The sequence below is a fragment of the Lepus europaeus genome, chromosome 16 (genome assembly GCF_033115175.1).
Source record: "Lepus europaeus isolate LE1 chromosome 16, mLepTim1.pri, whole genome shotgun sequence".
Taxonomy (NCBI): domain Eukaryota; kingdom Metazoa; phylum Chordata; class Mammalia; order Lagomorpha; family Leporidae; genus Lepus; species Lepus europaeus.
Window position 1 is genome coordinate 35,451,108 of NC_084842.1, and position 26,885 is coordinate 35,477,992.

The following is a 26,885-nucleotide window of genomic DNA, read 5'->3' on the forward strand; positions in this document are numbered from 1 at the left end:
ATTTTATCCAATTCATTTTATGTCTTATTTTTCCTTTTTGGTATTGATATAAAACCACTAATACAAATAATATTTGGTACTTATGTAAAAGTAATATTGATGAAGACTTTTGTGATTATAAGAGCCACAGTGCAAGAATATTCATGATAAGTTCATCATTTTATTAGGAACAGTTGTAATAATAGTCATACAAAAGGAGTTTCTTAAATATGTGCTGTTAAATATAGATAGTTAAAAATTCTGGCTAACGAAAACAGACCTTTGCTGTTAAGTCCTTGACACAATTGGATAAACTGTTCATTTTATTACTTCGTAATTTGATCTGTTTCTGTAGTTTCCAGACTTAGTCATTGTTTCAAGTCAAGGCCACAATCTTCAAAATATAACTGATAGGTTTACTTGTACAATCAAGTTAATGCTGATTGATAATGTCCAAGTTAACATCTTTTTATCCAAAGCTTTACATATGACTTTATAAGCTTTCCTCAAATAGCATCTACTTTTTCAAGAGTTGTCTCTTTGATAAGTAATTAGATCTCCTCTTTATGTAATGCTCATGCTGATCTAAGCATAATTTGTAAAAATCAGAATATTTATCAGTGAAGTCATCTGGTCCTGGGCTGTTCTTTTTTGAGAGGGTCTTTATTACTGATTCAATATCCATCTTTGTTATTGGTCTATTTATGTTTTCTTATGTCTTCATAAGTCAATTTTGGTTGATTGTATGTGTCCAGAAATGTAAGTATTTCTTCTTTTCTACTTTTTACTTATTGAATATTAAGGTTAGTGCTACATTAATGCTGTTATTATAGAGTTAATAGAATTTATTTTTGCAAAAATTAAAGAAAAAAGAATGAAAGAAAGAGGGAGATTGAGGGAAGAAGATAAATATTGTGATCTTAGAATAATTGTATCTATGAAATACATGTAATTTGCCCTTTATAATGAATAAAAAATTTTAAATGAATAAAAAACAAAATATCAAATTATTAAGGTATAATTATTTCAGAAATTGGCTAGGTTTTAAGCAATATTTTTAATGATAATTGTAAGGAAACGTATTCTTCTGTCCTTATGTAAGATTTCTCCAAAAGGGAACCATTGGTCCTTTATATCTATTGTAAATGAGCTAAGCTCTTTTAAAAGTACATTCAATTTGAGTGCCATAATGGCATTCAGTGACTATTCCTGCGTCATCCATATTTATAGATTGAGTAATGTTAGCATAGCTTATGATTAAATTGATTCCATTTAATCTCTTTTTGGGATATTCTGAAAGCATAGACTTGGCCTTTTAATATTAGCATTATATCTGTTACTGTCTCATCTTCATTGTCTTATTTTTCTTTGAGAAATAGGTTAAGCCAATCTAAATGAATATTACACATTTTGGGGACCCCAGTAGGAATGCGAATAAATCTTGGTTTCATGTGTCATCCATAAGATCATACATATAATCATCATATCTCAGAAAGAGAAAGTCTGAAGTTTTATTCACAAACATAAAACTTCTTAGAATATTACAAAGAATGCAATTGCTTAATTAGACAACAATGTTGACAAAAATCCAATGTTAACAAACATAGTTCCAATTCTATGATTGGCTAAAGTGGGGTAGGGTGTCCTATAAAGAAACTGATACTAATATGACAGAAAAAAAGCATATATGAGGTGTATGCAGTTGTCAGGCACATGCCTGTATCATGTATTTCATCTTCATAGAGTTCCCTTTTTATTAGTAGATGAAACAGTTAATTGAGTATTGTTTCATCATTTGAAATATTGGATTGGGGAAAAAGTTAAGGAAGACTATAGAGAAAGACACATGTCACTTCACACTTTCCTCTCTCTGTCTCTTAATTAATAACAGAAAAACCGAGTATTATTACATTTACATGGATCTCTCTAGAGGACGACCTCCTATAGGAGTCACTGCTACCAGATCAATTTAGCACTTTTTGTAGGCCACAAAACACATCAGAAATGATAGATTCTTGTGACTCATTCATTCATTCATTCAATCTTTAAGTGGTACTTGTGTTCATGGTATTTAACACCATCCACCTTCTTCAAAGATAATTTGATTCCTGAAAGAATACATTCCACAGTGCCATTTCATGCTCTAAAGATACAATGGACAGCAAGACTTGGAACTGTGTCATAGATTTAGCATGTCAGTTAATGTTAACTACCTGCCAAAAGATTTACATTGCAAATAGCTCTTCACCTGAATTAAAGTTAACACCTAAGCTTAACACCTGTTGCATGGCACTTTTCTGTTGCTGTGATGAGACAACTCAAACATGACAAACTGAGACCTGGGACTGTGTCACTAGCACCCTGTCAAATAGAAGAGATGAAGCCAAAGAAATAGGCAGTCATTATTATTTAGGAAGTCAATTTTTAAAAAGGAAATTTACTGTACAGTGACACACACACACACATTTATATATATATATATATATATATATATATATATATATACGTCAAAAATGAATCCTGTACTTGGAAAGTTAGTATTAAAACAAAGGGAAAGGGCCTGTGCTGCAGCTCACTATGTTAATCCTCCTCCTGCGGCGTCGGCATCCCGGGTTCTAGTCCCGGCTGGGGCGCCGGATTCTGTCCTGATTGCTCCTCTTCCAGTCCAGCTCTCTGCTGTGGCCCAGGAGTGCAGTGGAGGATGGCCCAGGTCCTTGGGCCCTGCACCCCCATGGGAGACCAGGAGGAAGCACCTGGCTCCTGGCTTCGGATCAGTGCAGTGTGCCGGCCGCAGTGGCCATTGGGGGGGTGGTGGTGGTGGTGAACCAACGGCAAAAGGAAGACCTTTCTCTCTGTTCTCTCTCTCTCACTGTCCACTCTGCCTGTCAAAAAATAAAAAATAAAAATAAAAATAAAAAAATTATCTTTCTGTCAATTGAAGCCATGAATAACTAAGTAACATAAATCATTTGTTATATTGAGTACATAAAACATAATTTTACTAGCCCAAATATATGCCTATATTCTGCACCATTTTTCAACAATTTCCCTTAGTATTTCCTTGGAATATCGCCAACACTGTGGAGACTGACTAAAGTGTAAGATATGAATCCTTCCACATAGTTATAAAAAAGATGTTAATGAAGAAAAATAGGTACACTACACATATCAGCAATTAAGTGGATAAAATACAAGTATTGAGAGATAAACCTGGGCAACATTCATCATTGAAAACCATTCCCTTTATTTATAGAGGTTGATGAAGAAGAATTTTTCCTGCTAAGGAAGGAAAGACATTTGAGGGATTCATGCTTCTCCATTAACTCTAGCAGCCCCTTAGGAATTCTATTCTCTCCCCAGAGTTTTGGAATAAGTAAGAATTCCTCCCTAATTTCCGTTTATCAGTTCTCAATCTACTTATCATCTATCTGTCAACCACCTAACCTTCCTCCCCCTCTCACTCTTCATTCCCTTAATGGGGTTAGGCTGCGATGTTTCACGTTCAGTCTTCCAGAAAGCCTCTGCCTTGGTACATAACTATCAGAGGTGAGCTGGTGACATGAAATTTGGCCCTTTCTTCGGTGGACATTCTTTTTTAAGATTTCTTTATTATTTACTTTAAAGGCATAGTTACAGAGAGGCAGAGGCAGAGAGAGAGATAAAGAGGGAGAGAGAACGGTCTTCCATCTGCTGGTTCGCTCCCCAAATGGCTAGAGCTGCGCCGATTTGAGGCCAGGAGCCAGGAGCTTCTTCCAGGTCTCTCACATGAGTGCAGGGGCCCAAGGACTTGGGGCTTCTTCTATTGCTTTCCCACTTCATAGCAGAGAGCTGGATTTGGAAGCAGAGCATCCGGGCCTGGAACCGGTGCCCATATAGGATGCCAGCATTGCAGGCAGCGGCTTTACCAGCTATGGCACAGTGCAGGCCCCAGTGGGTATCTTTTTTTCTTACTCTTCTCCAGGTTGTTCTTTCGTTGTTTCTTCCTTATATGGAGTCATTTCTAATAAGCATCAGGACCTCTTATGGTTTCTGTTCACTCAGTCTTTTCAGTAATCATTTATCATATTAATATATACTGTATCATATGCTTATTATAAACATATCCCCAGAAGCACCTACCAAAAAGACCAAAAACTTCTGATTCTAAAGATAGTTTGTTACTTTAGCATACTGTAACTAGCTATAAAGATAATTGTTATTCCTCATCCATGTACTTTAAGATTAAAATGATTAATCAAAGTTTGACAGCAGATGTGAAAAGAAATGAATATGCTCTCACATCCCTTTTTCTCTTTACTTTCCCCTAAGGCAATGTTTTTAAACCACTTTTTAAATCATGCCTCCACAAGGAGCATTTCTTTATATCTTTTTAGATAACTGCTCTCTCCATGAAATTTTAACATTGTATATATACTGTATATTTATTTCTGTAGTCAACATATCTCTGAATTATATATGAAAAGAATAAAATTTGTTGCCCACCAAGAACTGATTTTCCTTTAAGATTAATTTTGTCCTTCTTGGAAATGCAAGCTCTAAAGGATTTGTAGAGTGCTCATGAATATCCTTGCCCAAGTTTAATATTTGTGTCTCATTTCTGGGTGCCAAATGTGATAGCACTGCCAGTTACAGAAGTACTTGGTATTCTGTATGGCAAAAACTTCCATTCAAAATCCCTAGCTATTTGCAAAACTATTCATTCTTATAGATTGGATTAAACATATTATTGCATGAATTTATTCTTTTTAGAGGTTATTTTTCAAACTTTGTATGTGTACCTATATATAACTCACACACACACACACACACACCTATACTAATTGTAAATACATTCAATCATGCTTCAGCATTAATTCCTATGTCTGATACAAAAATCCAGATTTCTTTCCTTTTATATTCTTGTGATGTGTATGTTTTAATTTTACTCATATAACCATTGTTACATCCTATTATTCATTATTTGATAAAATTTTTCTCAAAATATTTTCCATGGAATTCATTCTTCTACTGTCTTCCAGCAGTAACAAATCTGTGAAATGGACAATATGCATATGATTTTACTTTGATGGCTAGTCAGAAGAAAGTTCTAGAAAGGTATGTGTTACCAAAAATAAAGATAGATTATAGATAGATATCCAGATAAATACATAAATATACAGAGCAGAGCATACTTCCAAAATACTTGAAAAGTGGAATTAAAAGTTAATTTTATTTTGGTGCAAGAAAATTGGAATTTTTGTAATTTTCCCACAATACAAATTTTCCATGAATTTGTTGAAGGACACATATAGATAAGCTTGTTTTTTTTTTTTTTTTTTTTTTTTTTTTTTTTTTTTTCCTGAGGAAGATGATGAAGGGTAAATTTTGCTCAGGAAGTACTGTCTAATGAATCTCTGTAATGAGGGGAATTCTTCATGAGATAACACTGTTTTGTCTGAAAACATCTCCTAGAACTTGAAGATAAACCTTCCTAACACGAACATTTCCAGCCTACAGATATTCAGGGATCTTTATTGGGGGCATTAGTGTAATTTGGATTACCTTAATGGACTGTCCATATATTTCAAATATACTGATTCTGTACTCAACTATCTACCAAAGATTACTTTGGTTCCTAAGTTCTGACTACTGCTCCAACTCTATTCCAGTCATGGTAACCATGTCTATTTTGCTGATATTAGCTACCTCTAAATTTTATCTAACGCTGTGATAACTGGGTCTCTTTTCAATGGCAATATTTCCAGTGTACAGAGAATGACCATCACAGTGTTTTTTTGATGTTGTTCTTGGTTTTTGTTTTGTTTTGTTAATATGCTGAGCCTTCATTCACCAATATATATTTTAAAATGATTTACTTATTTATTAAAAGGCAGAGTTACAGAGAGGCAGAGGCAAAGAGAGAGGTCTTCCATCTGCTGGTTCACTCCCCAGATGACCACAACTGCCGGAGCTGGACCGATCCGAAACCAGGAGCCAGGAGCTTCTTCCTGGTCTCCCACATGGGTGCAGGGGCCCAAGGACTTGGGCCATCTTTCTACTGCTTTCCCAAGTCATATAAGAGAGCGGGATTGGAAGTGGAGCACTCGGGATTCAAACTGTCACCCATATGGGATGCTGGCGCAGAAGACCAGGGCTTTAACCGGCTGCACCACAGCCCGGGTCCCCATCAATATATTTTTCAAGCTCTTTGTTAATGAACCCTCTCCTGATACATAATTAGGGAAGAGAGCAAAGTTAGCTCTTATGGACACATACATTAGGAAAATACAGCAATTCCTTAAGGTGTGAGACCTCCCTCACAGGGTTTATTCCAACTGACTTTCTTACTGCTTTTAAAGAACTTCTTCCATAAATTATCCTGTCATTTACATTTCAATCAAATGATTGAACCTAGCATCATCAATAATTAGGCATGGCAACATGATACACCACTGACATGTTGCAGAGAGAGGCCACAGCATCTTTTTTATCACATTCTCATTAAAAAGATATAATATCAGTTAATTTATAAGATAATATCAGACTAACCCAAATTGGGAGAAATTCTGCCAATTGATTGACTGAAATTCTTCCAAAAATGTCGAGGACATTAAAGACAAATCAAGATGGAGATACTGTCACATATTGAAAGACAATATAGACTCCTAGGTTAGATCCTAGGAAAAAATGATGTTAGGGGAAACCTTACGAAATTTAAATGGTTTTGCAAGCAAGTTAATAATATTGTATCCTGGTGATTTTTGGTTTTGAAAACAAAACTGTGGATTAATAAAATACTAGCATTAGGGGGAGCCAAGTGAAGGATTGTACAGTAACTCTACTATTTTGTGACTTTTTGTAATTCTAAAATTGGAAGGGAGGAAATACCTTATTTCTGGATTTCCCCAAGAAAAAGATTTTTATTCCACAACATATGCAGAGTTTCCTATAATCAAATAGGTTGGTTTTTTGTTGCTATTAAATGGGAAAGACAAAGGAAATGAAAATGCCGACAGAATGAGCCTTCAATGATGTGATATCTCTCTCCTATGTTATTACACTTTCCCTCAACTTTGTTCCTTGGACATAGAATGGGTTTCGTAGAGAACGGGTACCTCAAGAAAGAGAATGATGTAGTCACAGCGAATTCCTTTCAATAATTGTGTTGTTCTGGGAAAGTGCATGGAACACCAGTAGACAGGCTTTGAGGGCTATCATTGGTTTGTTGCAATCATGAAACTTTATAATTTCACATGGCTCATTTTGCAAGTCTGAATTTCCATCTACCTCCCTTTAGTCTCAAAACAGATGAAAAAGTAAACATCTAACACAAAAGTGAGAGGTATATTTTCTTCTTAAATTTCTCCATGAGTTGAGCAGGATCTTACCCTACAAAAGCCTAGCAGTTACTTGATTAAGAATGAATATATTTTTGTAATTCTCCTTCCTTTCCAGAGCTTCTATTTCTTATAACTTATTAGGGGTAAATTGCTTGTCCTTGACAATTTTCAGTACCACAGTTATTGTGGAATATGTTATAAAACTTAATTCATTCTGAACAATTCAGTATTCAAAGCCAGCTTTAGTCCTCTTACTCCTCAAATCATATTTCTCAAAATAGCTCATTAAAATCATTGAACAATACACTCTCAACCAAATGAATTAGGTAAGTCCTTGGTCAATATGCATGCAATTACTGAACTGCTGTTCAATTGTATTTGTCATATTTCTAGTGAAGAACATTTCCTGCAATTTTAAATACTATTATGTTCCTATTTCTCTTTTTTTTTTAAAAAAAGAGTTATTTAAATATATGTGTCGTGCCATACTTGATTTACTTTTGGTTTTGCTCTTGTTTTTTAAATCATTATTCTTATAAAAAAAAACATGCTAGGGAACTTCTAACTAATGCCAATTATTCTGTGTGTCTGAGAAAAACAAAATGTATCTATCTTGAGTCAAATCTAAATAAAACTCAGACAAGAACAAATAATATCTGACCTCATGCAGTTTTAGATCTATTATTCTTAGATTCTGCCACATAAGAAAATGTCATTCTAGTCTTTTCGCCAAATGCTTTGGAACGATTTATCATCCATGCAAAAGAAAGAAAAATGAATCCCAACACATACTCATAACTTATACAAAAATAACTCACAGTGGACCCCATATACAAACATGAAACCTAAAGTGATAAAATTTTTAGAAGTAAATAAAAACATAGGAGAAAATCTTTGTGACCTTGGATTAGGCAACACTTTCTTAGATATAATATCAAAAGCATAACTTAAAAATAAATAATTGATATTATGCACATGTTTATAGTTAGAAACTTTAACTTTGTGAATATTCTTAACAGAAGAATAAACAAACTACATGCTATGAAAAAAAATTGCCAATCGCAAATTGCACGTCTGACAATGGATATATATCCAGAAATACTAACAATTGTAAACATATAATAATAAAAGGAAAAATGATTTTATTTAGAAAATTATTAAAGCATTTCATGTGAATAAGCCTAAAAAACTGCTCAATATTTTTACCCATTAACAAAATGAACATGTATGAAAACAGTGGTTTACCACTACACATATTTTAGAAAATCTTGAATAAAATAAAATTATTTAAAAACTTGAGAATAGCAAATACTAATTGTAACTCTTTTGTATTGTTGGTGAAAGTACAAATTATAGGCCGATGCCGAGGCTCAATAGGCTAATCCTCCGCCTGTAGCACCGGCCCACCGGGTTCTAGTCCTGGTCGGGGCACCAGATTCTGTCCTGGTTGCCCCTCTTCCGGGCCAGCTCTCTGCTGTGGCCCAGGAGTGCAGTGGAGGATGGCCCAGGTCCTTGGGCCCTGCACCCCCATGGGAGACCAGGAGAAGCACCTGGCTCCTGGCTTTGGATCAGTGCGGTGCGCCGGCCACAGTGCGCCAGCCGCAGCGGCCATTGGAGGGTGAACCAACGGTAAAGGAGGACCTTTCTCTCTGTCTCTCTCTCTCACTGTCCACTCTGCCTGTCAAAAAACAACAACAACAAGAAAAAACAACACACAAAAAAGAAAGTACAAATTATATAACCAATCTAGAAAGCAGTTTTGCATTTCTTTTGTAAGCACATATTAAATATGACCCAGTAATCTCCCTGCTGGGTACTTACTTAAGAGAAATAAAACCTTGTGGTCATATAAATATCTGTAGACAAATGTATTAGGAAAAGAGGCACAGGACAGACAGCAGACAGAATATGAACTCGCAGCCAGACTGAATTTATTCAGAGAAAATAAATCCTCAGAGGTCGACCAACTGCCCATGTTCACAGAATGAACACATGGCAGAAGCCTGGACCCCAGCAGTCCGGGCCCTTTTATATCTCAGGTGGTCTAGGAGTGGGTATGAGGGGCAGTAAGAGGAGATGGGATTTTTCATACTGGTTCTTCAGGTTTGGCCAAATGGCTTCCAAACCTGGGGAACAATGCAGGAGGTAGTGTGGGGAACAATACAGGGTTCTAGATGGAACTGATCTCTTGAAAGAAGGCAGGGGTAACAAGAAACATAAAATGGCTTAAGCTTTGTCCGTGTTCTAACAATCCTATCTCTGAGTATAGATAAGGAGATGGGCACTGGTTTCTTTCTGGCTACTTCCTACTGATATGGGGCATAGATGTGAGGTGAGGGTCGTTACTCAGGATCGGATTGACTGAAGAACAATCTTGCATTGTTCCTGTGTGGTGGCTTGGGATATAGCAGCATTCATTCCTGCAAGAATCTTTGAAATAAGTTAATTATACATAGTAGAAATGGGAGCACTATGATTATAAGGACAAAAGGAAATATTAGAGACATTGCATGGTGGATAAAGTGGCCGGAATGAGGAGGACAAAGTGGAAAATAGGAAAGCAAGAGCCTCATCCAGTTGGTGAAAAGCCAGGTGTATGCCTGGTTGCCACAGGGAAGGAACACTCCCATGCTGGCAAGGAGCTGTAGGATAGAGTTAGTCTAGCCTCCTTCTGTTCCTGGCCTCCCTCATTTCCTCTTTCTGCTTATGGAAACCCTAGGCTGCTGTCAGTGGCTTGGGTGAGGACTGAACCTGAGTCCTTTGAGCTGAATAGGGGCGGGGTGGCGACCCGTGGTCAAGACAGGGTTCCAACAAGTGGCTTCTTGGAGAGGCTGTAGCACTAGCTCACAAAAACTGTCTCCATTAGAGGTTTCATGTGCATGGCCATCTAGAATTTTTTTGCCTGGAGCAAAGGAATCTAACAAGCAGATTAAATACCCAGGGTCTAAAACTAAGGACAGAGTCATTACTAGAGGAAATAAAAAAGGTGCTGTCCAAACCAGGAGGGAGCTTTTCCATTGAAAGGCAAATAGAAACTGACAGGAGGGAGTTGATAATAATCAGATGGGTGTTAAGGCCTGGCCAAGTATATGTGAGGTCCAGATCTGTCTATCTCCTCACATGTGGTACTGCATAGACATCATAAGGGGGGTGTGAACCTCCTTAGGGAAGGCACCCTGTTGCCTTCCATTACCTAACTGGCCTGGGAAGAGATCTGGCCTGCAATAGATTAGTATCTAATAGGTGCCAATTCTAAAAGCAAATTTACAGCTCTGCCTTAATTGTTTCTGACTCTAGGCTGTCCTCCTGATGGTGATTGTTACTTTGGAAGCTGGGCTTTTCTCAGCTTGGGGCCAACAGGGCTGCAGTTCTGACCTAGGAGTCTTTCAATACCCAGGACAGTTCTGTTTCCAGTGGCTTGGCTCTTGGCAGAGCTTACGGTGCTCTTTAAGAGCTGGCTTCTGTCATGACAGTTGCTTGCCCAGTGCCTCGACTCCTCATATCAAAAACCGGTGCCATTTGGGGGTGGACTGGCTTTGTTGGAGCTCCTTATTATCAGATTGCCATGTAAAGGAACCTTTAATTGGCCTGCCACCTATCCTCATATTGCTGCTGCTGCCTCACTCCTCTTTCTCCTGGTCTCCGTTGAAGTAGAACACAGAACACAAAGGAAGCCTTTACAATGTCAGCCAGGTGGGGCTCAATTCCATCCCTAATGTTTGGTAGACTGAGCTAGGTACTGATACACACTAAGCTCTTCTGGAAACACCCTACAGATACACCCAAAATAATGCTTTACCAGGTTTCTGATTATTCACTCTGCCTAACATGATGGAACTATCTGTCATGCAACTCAAATTGTACTTTTCACTACAATTTTCTGACGCACTGATTTTTCCAATGAAAATTGTGATTTTCAGGGTTTTGGCTTGCAGGCTTTCAACATTCCGGATTTTGTTCTTTGAGGATTGTGTGTTTTTGGTGATTTTAAACTAAGGATTTTTATCTTTCAGAATTTCAACATTCACAATCAAGTTTATGTCTTTTGTGATTATGATGGGCACTGGATGTGAAGTACATTGCAGTCACTAGTTCATAGACCAAATCTAAGCAAGTATATCCTTCCAGATATTTGATAAAGGCCCAGTCCTGCTCCCTAAAAACGATTATTTCTACATCTTGATTTCATCATCTAAGCTCTTGGTTCTATCTTCTGTGTCATAGTTTCCTTTCTGCAGAAAATAAACTATCTTTGCTGTTGAAGCCTTTTCATACAGCTTTCTGCTCAAAGCAGCGTATGAGTCTTGCAGTCTATTTGTATTTAGAACTATCATTGTCCATTTTAATTGAAGCTAATCATGCTTTTACTACTCTAATTTTCATAAGTAATTTTTTAAACATTTATTCTTTTACTTGAAAGGCAGAGTTACACAGAGTCAGAGGCAGAAAGAGAGAGGTCTTCCATCTGCCGGTTCACTACCCAAATGGCTGCAATGGCCAAGGCTGCACTGATCTGAAGCCAGGAGCCAGGAGCTTCCTCTGGGTCTCCCACAAGAGAACAGGACCCAAGGACTTGGGCTTTATTCCACTGCTTTCCTAGGCCACAGCAGAGAGCTGGATGGGAAGCAGAGCAGCTGGGACTTGAATTGGTGCCTCTATGGGATGCCCACACTGCAAGGCAGCAGCTTTACCTGTTATCCATAGCACTGGCCCCCATGATGTTTTTGCAGACTTCCTAATTGAGAAAATTTGTGTGCATCTTTTCACTCAGAAGTGTAAACAAAGATGTCACAGCCACATCCTTTTGAAGATATTTACCTTAAGCTCATAAAAATACACTAAGTGGAAATTTCAAGCTTTTGCCTGGAAATCTTAGTCAAATGCAACAGTTCATTAACTGCATTTTCTTTTTTTCACATGACTGAAATGACAGTGTTGCCACACTTTCTGCTCCCCAAAATGAAAAGATGAGTCTATCCGCATTCTCTATATAATATGTAATATTATATATAACAAATAATAATATTCTATATTACTATAGAATATATGATAAGTTTTCTTCATCTCTTTAACCATTACAACAATATCCTCACAGCTTTGTAAGCCTCAACATGCTGACTCGTTCCAAGGTCAATGGCTCATGTTTTAAATTTTTTTTTCCTTACAGTGACACCTATTTTCACTTATCTTATTCCATTTTAGTCTTTGCTATATAACAAAGTGCTCCAAAATTTAGTAGCTTATAAAAGCATGTACCCTATTAAATTTCATAATGTTTTATGTCAAAGATTTGGGCAAGGCTCATTGGATCTTTTCCACATGGTTTCAACAGAAGTCACCCAAGGTTATTCAGCAAGTGGATGAACATTATATCTGAGAGAAAACAATCTGTCACCATAAAAGAAACCTTGCCTTTGAGATAGTATCATTTGCACTAAGCAGTGTGCTGTATATCATGGTGAATAACTTTGAGAGTGCTAGGTCTGAATGAAAATTAGGAGGATCTCAACTTTTGTTCTCCTGTAATTTGACACTAATAAAGATGCTTACTTTACTCTGTTACTTCTCATCAGTTAAAATAATTTTCCTGTCACCACATTAGTCAGCTCTTCATCATTACAACTAAATTCCTAAGACATGCTACTTAGGAAGGGAGATTTATTTCAGTTCATACTGGTTTTCCATTGGCCTGGCATCTGATGGAGAAAATTGGTGGTATAACGCCTACGGAGGAAGGAGCACATTGTGAACTAGGAAGCAGACAGAGAGGTGGAGAACACACTCAACCATGTCTCTATACCTCATGCTGTCACCATTACTCAATCATGGGAACAACACACCAGCAACCCAGTACAATCTAATCACATCCCCAGTGCCCCAGCTTCAGACAGCAATTAGATTGTTTCCACCCATAAGCAATTAACTGGTAACACTGATTCATTGATCATTAATAAACTTTGGAGGGGTGGGGCTGTGGCTCAGTAGTTTAATCCTCTGCTTGTGGCGGTGGCATCTCTTATGACACAGGATCTAGTCCCAGCTGCTCCTCTTCTGATTCAGCTCTCTGCAATAGCCTGGGAAAGCAGTAGATGATGGCTTCGGCTCTTGGGCCCTGCACCCATGTGGTAGACTCAGAAGAAGATCCTAGCTCCTGGCTTTGGGTTGACTCAGTTCCTGACATTGTGGCCATTTGGGGAGAGAATCAGCAGATGGAAGACTTTTCTCTCTCTGTCTTTCCCTCTCACTGTTCTGTAACTATACCTCTCAAATAAATAAAATCTTAAAAAAAAAGACTTTGGAGACCAAGCCTTTAAAACATGTTTATCAGATAACAAACTAATATTCAAGCCATATCAATCAAGAAAGTATTCAAGTATAAACAGCAAATTAATTCTTTACAGAAAAAAAAATGTACCAAAAGATTCAGAAATAGGCCCGGTCAGGGGCCAATTTCACGGCACTGTGTAAAGATAGTGTTTGTGATATCTACATCCATCTCACAATGCCAGTTCGAGTCTTGTGTGCTCTGCTACTCATCCAACTTCCTGAGAATACGCTGTGATGAAGCACAGAATACCTCAAATTCTTGGGCCCCTGCCAGCAATGTGGAAGACCAGGATGGAATTCCTGGCTCCTGGTTTCAGCCAGGCTGTTGCAGGGATTTGGGGAGTGAGCCAGTAGATGGAAGATCATTCTCTCTCTCTCTCTCTCTCTCTCTCTCTCTCTCTCTCTCCCCCCCTCCTTTCTGTAAACCTGATTTTCAAATAAACAAAATCAATCAATCAATCTTTTTAAAAAAGAAATAAGATGGGACAAATTTATAACATGGAAATGAAATAACTGTAAATAAATATTCCAAAAAATTTAGCATCAACATTAAGCTAAAACAACTCTAGGATTTCATTCATTAAAATACTAATGTGCTTGAGTTTTACATATTCAAACAGAAGATAAAATAACAGGTTGCCTAATGTTTTACATCAAAATGGAAACACTGTAATTTGGCGAATTTTACCTGTGATAAAACTCTACATACAAATACTTTTAAATGCTTATTCAAAATGTTAAATATATTTAAGTGAAGAAGCATTAATTTGGTTATATTGTCTTCCCAAGTAACAAAATACCTGATTTATTTAATTTTCCTTTTAATTCGGATTTTCATGGGTTGCATACATATAATTTAAGTAATTGATGTTAAACCATTTTTTTCAGGAAACTATTGGAATTTTTTTAGATTTTTATTTACTTATTTGAGAGGTAGAGTTACAGACACTGCGAGGGAGAGAGAGAGAGAAAGGTCTTCCATCTATTGGTTCATGCCCAAATGGTTACAACAGCTGGAGCTGGGCCAATCCAAAACCAGGAGTCAGGAGCTTCTTCCAGGTCTCTCATACACATGCAGGAGCCCAATTACTTGGGCCATCTTCCACTGTTTTCCCAGGCCATTGCAGAGAGCTGGATCAGAAGAGGAGCAGCCGGGAATAGAACAAATGCCCATATGGGATGTCAGCACTGCAGGTGGAGGATTAACCTACTATGTCACAGCACCAGCATCCTGGAATGCTTTATTGCAATGTTAAGCTTGAATATCAAAACATCTTTGTTTGAAATTGCTTTTTTAAGGTAAAAAAATTCATTTATTTCATAAATACAGGTTTAGGAACATAGTGATACTTTCCACACTATGCTCTCTCCCTCCTGTGCTCCTACCCTTCCTTCTGTTTTCTGTCATATTCCCTCTGTTAATTTTTACAATGATCTATGTTCAGTTTACTTTATAATCATAAAATTAATCCTCCACCAAGTAAAATGTTCAACAAATAGTAAGAAAAAAAAAAAAAACACTGTTCCTCAGTAAAGATAAGGAATAGACAATCATCAAATCTCAAAGTGTCAATTTAACTGCTATACATTAGATTTTTGGTACTATATTAGTTATTATAGATCAGGGAAAACATATGGTAATTGTCTGTTGGAGGTTAGCTTATTTCACTAAGTATAATGGTCTACAATTGCATCCATTTTGTTGCAAAAGACAGGATTTCATTCTTTTTTACAGCTGAATAGTATCGCATAGCATATATGCTACATTTTCTTTATCCAGTCATCAGTTGATAGACATCTGGGTTGATTCCATATCTTACCTATTGTGAATGGAGCTGCAAGAACATGGGAGTACCAAGAACTGATTTTTCTCTATTATGGTTAGTTGTGTCCTTCTTCAGATAACTCTTTCATATACTGATTTCATTTTGCTTGGGTAAATTCCTAGGAGTAGGATGGCTGGGTCATATGGTAGATCTGTTTTCAGATTTCTGTGGAATCTTCATACTGTCTTCCATAATGGCTGCACTAGTTTTCATTCTCACCAACAGTGGATTAGTGTACCTTTTTCTCTACACCCTTACCAACATTATTGTTTGTTGATCTCTGTATGAGAGTCATTCTAACTGGGGAGAGGTGAAACCTTATTGTGGTTTTAATTTACATTTCCCTGATAACTAATGATCCTGAGCATATCTCCATGTGTCTGTTGAATTTAATTAAACCTTTGAAAATGACTGCTCATGTGTTTTGACCATTTTTTAACTAGATTGTTTTGTTGGTGAATTTCTTGATCTCTTTATAGATCCTAGATATTAATCCTTTTTCAGTAGCATAATTTGAAAATATTTTCTCCAATTCTGTCAGTTGCCTCTTAACTTTGTTGAGTGTTTCCTTTGCATTGCCAAAATATCTTAGCTTAATGTAATCCCCATTGTCAATTTTAGCTTTGATAGTCTGGCTTCTGGAGTCTTTTCCAAGAAGTCTTTGCCTATATCAATGTCCTGCAGAGTTTAACCAATGGTTTCCACTACTAATTTGATAATATCAGGTCATAGGTATAGACCATTGATCAACTGTGAGTTAATTTTGTATAAGGGGTGAAGTGGGGATTTTGTTCATACTTCTGCCTGTGGAGATCCAATTTTCCCAGCGCCATGTATTGAAGAGACTGTCTTTTCTCCAGGGCTTGATTTCAACTCTTTGTCGAGGATTAGATGGTTATAGATGTGTAGATTAATTTCTGGGGTTTCTATTCTGTTTCATTTGTCTCTATGTCTATTTTTGTAAAAGTACCAGGCTATTTTGATTATAATTGCTCAGTAGGATGTCTTGAAATCTGGTATTGTGATTTCTCCAGTTTTGTTTGTTTGTTTGTTTAAGAATGCTTTAGTTATTCAGGATCTCTCCTGTTTCCATATGAATTTTAGCTTTATTTTTTCTAGATTTCAAAAGAACATTGTTGGTATTTTAATTGTCATTACATTGAATTTGCAAGTTGCTTTTGGTGGTATGGAAATTTTGATGATATTAATTATTCCAATCCATGAACATGGAAGATTTTTCCATTTTTTGTGTCTTCTCTTTATTTCTTTAATGTTTTGTAATTTTCATTATAGAGATCTTTCACATCTTTGAATAAATTTACACTAAGGTATTTAAATTTACTTGTAGCTATTGTGAATGGTACTGACTTTCAGGTTCTTTCTCAGCCATGGCATTGTCTGTGTATTCAAAGGCTACTGATTGTTGTTGTTGGTTTTATAACCTGCAAATTTTACCAAACTCTCTTATGATTTCCAGTAGTCTCTCAGTAGAGTCTTTTGGATTCTGTATATATGGGATCATGTCATCTGCAAAGAGGGATAATTGACTTCCTCCCTTCCTTTATATCTCTTTGGTTTCTTTTTCATTCCTATGGCTCTGGCTAAAACCTATAGAACTTATTGAATAGGAATGATGAGAGTGGGCAAACTTATCTGATTCCAGATCTTAGTGGAAATATGATGCTGGTTGTGGTTATATCATAGTCCCTTGATTATGTTTGTCTTTTCCATGTATACCCAATTTGCTTGAGGATTTTTACCATGGAAGAATGTTGTATTTTATCAAGTGTTTTCTCTGCATCTATTGAGAAAATCATGTGGTTTTGTTTCTTCAGTATATTTTATGTGATGTATCACATTTATTGATTTGCATATGTTGAAACATTCCTGCATAACAGGGATAAATCTCACTTCCTCTGAGTGACTTATCTTTCTTATATGCTGTTAGATTACATTAACTAGTGTTTTGTTGAGGATTTCTGCATCTATATTCATCAGGGATGTCTATAGTTTCCATTCTTTTTTTATTTCTTTAAAGATTTATTTAACTATTTGAAAGTCAGAGTTACCCAAAGAGAGGAGAAGCGGAGAGAGAGAGAGGCCTTCCATCTGCTGGTTCACTCCCCAATTGGCCACAACAGACAGTGCTGTGCTGATCCGAAGCCAAGAACCAGGAGCTTCTTCCAGGTCTCCCATGTGGGTGCAGAGGCTCAAGGACTTGGGCCATCTTCTACTGCCTTCCCAGGCCACAGCAGAGAGCTGGATATGAAGTGGAGCAGCCAGGTCTCAAACCGGCGCCCATATGAGATGCCGGCAATTTAGGCCAATACATTAACCCGCTTTGCCACAGCACGGGCCCCTCCTTTCCTTTCAATTGTTTTGAATAGCTTGAAAAGAATTTGAGTTATTTCTTCTTTTAAATCTGGTAGAATTCAGCAGTGAAGCCATCTGGTCCTGAGCTTTTGGCTTGACTAACTTTAAGTAGCAATAAAATCAAACAAGGGAGTATGTTCTATCATAGAATGAGTGGATTTGTGATGTAAATTTCAGTTCATAAAACAAAATGGTATTTTCCTGTGTGCTTGCCCTAAACCAGGAGAAACATACAAGCTTCCTCTTGCTACTTGGGGTTACAGAAAATGGAATGAGTAGGAATTTAGGTACTGAGAAGCAAACAAAAAAATGATGCAGAACTTGTGTGATTACATTCTACTGGCTACAGATTTGTTTGCACAACTTGCTGTGAAGGAGAGAGGACATTTCACCTGGTGGCCTAGTCCAGTTTTAAGAAGGCTAGTACGTAGGCATACAATTTGAAAACAAATGGGAATGGAATAGGAATGGAAGAAGTGAGCTTGGGAGGCAGAAGGGATGGTTGGATGAATAAGTCTTGCTGCTGTGCAACACCTTAAGGCAGTGAAGACCTTGATACCTTACAATCGAGGAGCAACATAGATAATCACATTTCATTTACAGTGAACAGTTGCTGGAAGTTCTGGCTCTGAACAGGTGCTTACTTTGAAAGCCAACCATTCCCAAATCAGATGAAACATATTAGTTGAAAGAAATCTCCAACTTTTATTCCAATGGACAAAGTTGACCTCTCTAGCATTTCTAGCATCAGATTAGAGGGATAGAACAGTGTTTTAAACAGAATATTGATTTCTAGCATCTACTATTACAATTTTCAATATTATTATTATTATTATTGACAGGCAGAGTTAGAAAGTGAGAGAGAGACAGAGAGAAGAGTCTTCCTTCTGTTGGTTCACTCCCCAAATGGCCACTATGGCCAGCACACTGTGCCAATCCGAAGCCAGGAGCCAGGTGCTTCCTCCTGGTCTCCCATGTGGGTGTAGGGCCCAAGCACTTGGGCCAACCTCCACTGCCTTCCCGGGCCACAGCAGAGAGCTGGACTGGAAGAGGAGTAACCGGGACAGAATCCGGCGCCCCAACCAGGACTAGAACCCAGGGTACCAGCACCGCAGGCGAAGGATTAGCCTACTGAGCCGCGGTGCCAGCCCAGTATTATTTTTACACAGAAGTTACTGAATGAAAAATAGAGTGCTATTTCATTGATTGAACATATTTTATGTTGTAACCAATCCTTCATAGTTCTGTTTATAGGACTGGTATATAATTAGTTTTTTTTTTTTTTGAAAAATTTTGGTAATTTTAAAATAATTTTACCTCTTTCTTTTTTTATTTTTTAATTTTTATTTACTTATTTATTTTTGACAGCAGAGTTAGACAGTGAGAGAGAGACAGAGAGAAAGGTTTTCCTTCCGTTGGTTCACCCCGCAAATGGCCACTACGGCTGGCGAGCTGTGCTGATCTGAAGCCAGGAGCCAGGTGCTTCCTCCTGGTCTCCCATGCAGGTGCAGGGCCCAAGTACTTGGGCCATCCTCCACTGCCCTCCCTGGCCACAGCAGGGAGTTGGACTAAAGAGGAGCAACCGAGATAGAATCCTGCGCCCCTACCAGGACTAGAACCCGGGGTGCCGGTGCCACAGGCAGAGCATTAGCCTAATTTTACCTCTTTCTAAGAAAATAACTAAACATATGGATACTGAAGAACTTGGGGAGAAACTTGAAGTAACCTTTCTAAGCTTCTAAATTGTTTTTATAAAATGGCTTTCATCCCTGTTGGTTTAGAGACTGAGAATTGAAAGGCACTTCCCCAATGAGCAATTATTTCAGAATCAGTGGCCCCAGATGACCACCCTCCCTGTGGCAGGGTTCATAGAGCAGATGGTTCAGGCAACACAGAGGATATTATAGAGCTGATGTTAGAAACAATTATTCCACCAGGGAGAATTAGTGTTCTGTTCTTTGTGATGCATGGAACTTAGGTTGTATACTTTTTCGGAATTGAGAAATCTTATAAAATAAAATTAGCAAGGCATGTGTTAGGGAGTTTGAACTTTGTTCTTATTCCTTTGACAAAGGTAAGCTATTTTCTGATCATTTAGAAATTAACCAGGATCTCTGATAAGGACTCTTTAAAACAGGAAAGATTCTGGGTTCACCCTTTTGTTTGCACAATTTCAAAAATGATCAGGGTTCACAAGTAGTGAATGAGTCTTAAACAGTTATTTTTGAAATTTTAAATATAGTTCTTTAATAAGGATGTTTGCTACTCATTGTTAATTTACAGGCAAATAAAATCTAAACTGTGAAGACTGTTAAAATTTGAGTTTCTAGGTTTTCAGTACATTATCGAGTCTTATTTTAAATGATAGCCCTAAACAAAGACCTAAATGTGTTAAGAAACATGATACTTCTCGTTTTTCATAGAAGGAGCTCCACAATGGATATCGGATAGCATTTTGGCCATGGTGAGAGATGAAAACTAATTTTTCTTTTTATGATTTATAAACTAAAACAGAAGGACGCTTAATGTCTTGTTAGTTTAATTTTGGAGCCTAAAGTATTCCTGGAAGATCTGAAATTGTGTCTATAAAGTTTATTACTAGTATTAATAACATAATAATAAAGAGATTCAATGAAATTTTGCTTTATATACTGCAGCTTGAAAGTATTTTATTTTGGCCTAAGTGTAAGGAACAATTACATACAGTTCAGGGGTAGAAAAAATGCTATGGCTTAAAAATACTTAAAAAATTCTGTTGTACATCTTATGAAACCGTTCAAATGGAAATTCTCTATGAGTAAGTTATGTTTCCTGGCAGGGATAATGACAACTTGTCCTCATTAGCTTTCTCCTCTCTATAAGGCAGAGAGACTGATTATAGCCCAGTCACAAATTCCTCTGGGGGTACTTAGGGCACATGCTGTGAAATGGCAAAGGAAACAAAAACTGGCCACCAACCATGAGTGGACTTTTTGGTGTTCTGGACGATTTTGTAAGAGAAGATGGTCTCACGTTGGCTTGAGAAAGCTTGTTCATGCATCCCCATTTAGTTTCTGCAGATCTTTGACTAGTGAGATTTCCACATTATCGTGAACTCTCTGATAAAAAGCTGTTGTGAACTCTACTCTGTTATCACCTTTAAAGAGACTTAGGGCATCTTCAGAAAATATTGTCTGGTATGTAACTCTAGTTTGCAGATAGACAAAGATAGGGATTTCAGTGGACAGCATTGACTCAGGGGATACACAGAATTATAGCATTCAGTATGATCTCTGAATTTTACCTATCTGTAAGATAAACAGTTTAACTGGTCTGTATTATTGGAAGAATTTTTGAAGTTTCTTGGTTACTATATTCTACTAACTCATAACTTAGTACTTAAGAAATCTTTATAATTGAAAAGACTTAGTTTTAAATCCTCTGGAAATCACCAGTTTTTGCTATTTTTCACAGAAATGTTTTTCTTTAAATATTTGCATTAGTTATGCTTATAATTAAGTCCATAATTTATTTGCTCATTTCAAAAAATCTAAGGAGAAAATTATATTTATAGTATATGCTACACATACATCAACTATTAGTCTTTGTAATTCTATATATTAGTTCAGAAATTGTGAGCTAGAATATTACTGAAATCGATGATTTCTCTCCTTTTCAAATTATCTATGTAATATCTAATTAGGAAAACTTATTAGCCAAATTATTATTATTATTAACAATAATTAAGTTATTATTCAAAATATTTTTTTTATTTTTAAACAAATAGTTATTTCATAAAAGTTTCAAGGTGTATTAAACAGGAGAAAATGTGCCTTCATTGTTAGAAACAGCACATATGGTAACTTTTTGTAACATAGATAGAATTCAAGAAAATTTCATTAAACATATTCCAGATGTTACTGGATATCAACTACAGCATGATTATGGAAAACAAATTCAAAGGTAAGATATTTTACTCCAAATGTCTAGTAACAATCCAATATTGTATGAAGACAAAGCAGCAACATAAACTTTGAATGAGGAGCAAAAGATAAACATGACAAATTGTGACCTTCAACGGTCTTTTCTTTGGAGACATATAGGTCACTGAGACATGGACAAAAATCTTAGAGCTGAAATGTGTCTGTTAAGTGGTAATGAATGAGGATTGTAGGGTCTGGAGAGCTCCTAAATATTTCAGTGGCCGATTATAGTTCAAAGAAGCCCGAAGAATGCATATAAGATTCTAAGCTTTTCCTTCCACCTTACTTTTTATCACAGGATTACAGAGTGAATATCTTTCTACGTCAGAAATGGAATGATCCTCGCCTTGCATACAGTGAATATCCTGATGATTCTTTAGATCTCGACCCTTCCATGTTGGACTCCATTTGGAAACCTGATTTGTTCTTTGCCAATGAAAAGGGTGCCAACTTTCATGAAGTCACTACAGACAACAAATTGCTGAGAATTTTCAAAAATGGAAATGTTCTTTACTCAATTAGGTGAGTCATAGACTTTATTCCTGATTTTAGTAAAGTAAGGTACTGTGGGTTTTTTGTGAGAGTTTCGAAAAGTTTCCATAAGTATTATCCTTGTTCCAACTGAGTTTCTGTAATACACTGTTTTTCAAATGTGTCTCATCAACAATAACAGGTCTAAGTCTCAGATCAAGAAGTTCATGAATAGTTCTTGGAAATTCAATTTTTTACAAGTGATCTAAGTGATGCTTAAGAGAACAGGAATCTTCAAGGCAAATTGAAAGGCAACTGTATCATGCAACATGATTAAATTTTAAGTGGTCCTACCTCTTTTAAATATGCACAGCTGAGGAAGTATTTATGTCTACTTACCTGAGATCCAAATTACACAAATATTTTCCAGGTGCATGTATTTTTAAAAGATATCTTTGAACTTCTCTGGTCACCCTTTTATATATTAACTTTGGCTAGCCATTTTTACCCTTTCAAACATGCTTCCTGATGATAATTTGTTGAACTTTAAATAAAGCTGAAAAGGAAAAATATACTTGAATATGTAAAGATATATGACAGTCAAAACATCACAATCCCTGGAAAAGATATATATTTTGGTTATCCATTATGCATTTCTCAGAAAACCATGCATTTGAAAAATAACAAAATATAACAAGAGCTAATACCAAAAATAAAAAATAGTCATAAAATTTCTGGAAAGACTCATTCATCTTTGGCAGTTCATTAAATTTCAAATAAATATGGATTCAGTAAATAGCAACTTACAAAGAGATACTTAGTGATTAGTGTCACTTTTGAAAAATCTTCTGAAATAAAGGTACTGTCTTAAAAGTCTTTATAGTTATTTCTTAAATTATTATCCTTAAAAAAGGGTATCAGAAACAGAAGTGTCATATTTCTTAATATAGGGAGAATATGTTCTACTTATAGCAACAGGTGATTGTTAAATACTTATATTACCAGTAATGTGTTTTCAAAAGTATGAAAGCTAAACAGAGGTTTTTTTTTTTTTCCTTCATGCTATTTGTTGAATTCTTTATTTAGTGCAGCGTTAACCTTATGAGTATAAAATTAACTGAAAATAGATTCTTGTAAAAAAATAGAATGGAAATAGGAGAGAGATGAGGGAAAAGGTTGGGAACATGGACAGGAGGGAGAGTAGATACAATGTACCACTATGTTGTTGAATCTGTATATATGAATACATAAAATTTTTATCCTTAAATAAAAGATTTTTTTAAAAAAATGAGGATTTAGGTTTAAAGGCAATCTTTCATGTTTTATTTCTGTCTTACTTTCCCTTTTATTGACTTCCCTTCTAATTGGGGATGAAAATATGTGATTGTATATTTACTGAATTTGAAGAATATTTCTACCTTTCTGAGAAATAACATAAAGTAACAAGGTTGGAATTAAATTTTAAGCTAGTAACTTAGCTATTTTGATACTTTTTTCTGCAAAGTGGTTTTATACATAGTGTTTTATCTTATGAGTGGTTTCCATCACTTCATCTCAATAGATTATGTCTGCTTTTCACATTTTCCTGTTTTAAATGAAAAAGACTTCCTTTCAAAATATTTATTGCTCTCTGAAATTAACAAGAAGATGTTGATGTCACTCTGTGACATCAGATTTCTTGAAAAATAACTAATAAGTGTTTCACATAACCTTGAATGACTAATTGCCAGCCACTGGCACAAAAACCGATGGCTAGACCAATGGAACAGAATAAAACCTCCAGAAATAAATCCACACATCTACAACCAACTTATCTTTGACAATGGAGCTAAAATCAATCCCTGGATCAAGGACAGTCTCTTCAAAAAATGGTGCTGGGAAAACTGGATCTCCTCATGAAGAAGTGTGAAGCAAGACCACTACCTTACACCTTACACAAAAATCCATTCAAAATGGATAAAAGACCTAATTCTATGACCCAATATAATCAAATTACTGGAGAACATTGGAGAAACCCTGCAAGATATTGGCATAGGCAAAGACTTCTCAGAAAAGATCCCAAAGGCACAGGAGATCAAAACCTAAATTGACAAATAGATTATATAAAATTTGAAAGCTTCTGCACTGTAAAAGAAATAGCAAAGTGAAGATGCAACCAACAAAATGGGAGGAATTATTTGCAAGCTACACAACTGACAAAGGATTAATATCCAGATATATAAAGAACTCAAGAACCTCAATGACAACAAAACAAACAATCCAGTTAAGAAATGTGCAAAGGACTTTAAACAGGCATTTTTCAAAAGAGTAAAACCAAATGGCCAACAGACACATGAAAACATGTGCAGGATCTCTGTCTATCACAGAAATGCAAATCAAAACTACAGTAATGTTTTACCTCACTCCAGCCATGGTGGCCATTTGGGTGGTAAACCAATGGAAGGAAGACTTTTCTCTCTGTCTCTTTCTCTCACTGTCTGTAACTCTACCTGTCAAATAAATAAATAAATAACCTAAAGATAATCTATAGAAGTGAAATTGACACTTTGAGATGTGATGACTTTGAACAGCCCTTGCCTAAACTGTTGAGGAACAGTTTGTTGTTGTTGTTGTTGTTGTTTTGTCGTACTATTTGTTGAATTCTTTACTTATGTGTTTGAAGTAACTGAAAATAGATCTTAGTAAAATATAAGAATGAGAATAGGAAAGGGAGGAGGAGGAAGGGTGGGAGTGTGGGGGTAGGAGGTTGGGAAGAATCACTGTGTTCGTAAATTTGTATTTATGGAATGCATGAAGTGTTTTTGCCTTAAATAAAAGGTTTCTGGGGAAAAAAGGAATATTTTGGCTATCATAACTAATTAAGACCATTGCTCTCATACATGTGAATAACATAATGGTATATTAAGGCAAAAAATTTTAACATTTTAGAAAATTACAAAAAATTGTGAGCATACACAGTAACAATTTGGCTTTTGGAAATATTTAGAAAGGCTGCTTTTTCACATTCTGCCTCCTATGCAGAAATAAAAGCCCTGGACACAATACACAAAACAGGGAGACTTCCAGGGGGACACCTGGAAAGCAGACTGGCTAGGGACTTTGGAATCTTTGGAAAAACAATGAATTCCAGAGATATTCTTTTTTCTCATAAATCTTACAGTTGGAGATGAAAAAGCCGTAAAACTGGAAATTTCAACAAGTACAGACAAGTCCCAACAAAGCCTAATTTCCTAGCCAATCTAAGATTCTCTAAATATGAGGAAAGGAACAGTGTTGCAAGACAGAAAGCCTCTAATCAATGGGTCACTCTAGTCACACACCACAAAAAATGCTGACCCTTCCTCATGCCCCGATTCAAGCCAGCAAAACAAGTAGGAAGTCTCGACTTTTGGTCTTAGTGGACTGTAATGAATTACCTACCCCAGCTCCTATTCTGAAGCTATGTCAGGGAACACCATATAGAGAGCTAAATAAGATTCAGTCTAATAAAGAAGTGTAAAATTGTCTAGGTCACAATGGAAAATCATTAATCATACAATAAACAAAAAACCCAGAAATCTCAAACTGAATGAAAAAAGATCTTAAGATCTTATTACAACAACAAAAACAGAGATATTAGACATTTAACACAGAGTTTAAAGTAATTATAATAAAATATTTCAATAACACTTACAATATGCTTAAAACAAAAAAATAGATTCAGAAAAGAAATAGAAACTACACAGTAGGATCAAGTGAAAATTTTAGAACACAAAAAATACAACAACCAAAATGCAAAGTCAGTGCACAGACTCAAAATAAAAATGAAGACAAAAGGGGGAAAATCAGTAAACATTAAGATAAAAGAATAAGAATATATAAACAGATTGGCTGACACGGTGGTCTAGTGGCTAAATTGCCACCTGTGACTCTGGCAGCCCAGATTGGCACAGATTTGCGTCCCAGCAGCACTTCTTCCAATCCAACTCCCTTGCTAATGCACCTGGGAAAGCTGCAGAAGATGATCCAGGTACATGGGTTGCTGCACTGATAAGGGAGACCTGGATTAAACTCTTGTCTACTGGCTTCAGCCTTGTCTAGTCTTGACCATTGTGGCCATTTTGGGGATGAACAAGTAAATGAAAGATCTCTCTCTCTCTCTCTCTCTCTCTCTCTAGCTCTTGCTTTCAAAAATGATATAAATCTAAAAAATTACCTAAGCAGAGAAATAATAGATTATAGGAGAGGCATGAGAAGGACAGAGCCTCCAAAACCTGTAGGAATGTAACAACAACAAAAAGAGGAAATAATGGCTGAAATGTTGATGGATTTTGTAAGTGACATAAACCTACAGATTCCAGTTGTCAAATCCCCAAACAGGATAAACTCAAATATATCCCTACCAAGACACATAATATACAAACTTCTGAAAATGAAATAAAAATGCTGAAAAAGATAGAGACTATGACACCTTGCCTATTGAGGAAACACAATTCAAATGATAGCAGATTTTCATCAGAAATAACATTGCAGGCAGAACTGTAAATTTCTTCTTAGAGATGCCCCCTGCCTTTACCTGGCCAGCTCTCCTCCCAGGCCAGCCAAGTAATGAAAGTCAACAGAGTGCCTTCCCCTAGGAGGTTCACACC

At 36.4% G+C, this 26,885-nt stretch overlaps 1 protein-coding gene across 2 annotated transcripts in view; it reads left to right on the plus strand.

The window, feature by feature from the left end:
- The window catches only part of GLRA3 (glycine receptor alpha 3), a 154,839-nt gene that overhangs the window by 66,644 nt on the left and 61,310 nt on the right, over positions 1-26,885 (plus strand). For both annotated transcript variants that reach the window (XM_062213060.1, XM_062213061.1), the window contains exon 4: positions 22,085-22,308. In XM_062213060.1, the coding sequence (XP_062069044.1) occupies positions 22,085-22,308 (224 nt within the window). The remainder of the gene's footprint in view (positions 1-22,084; positions 22,309-26,885) is intronic.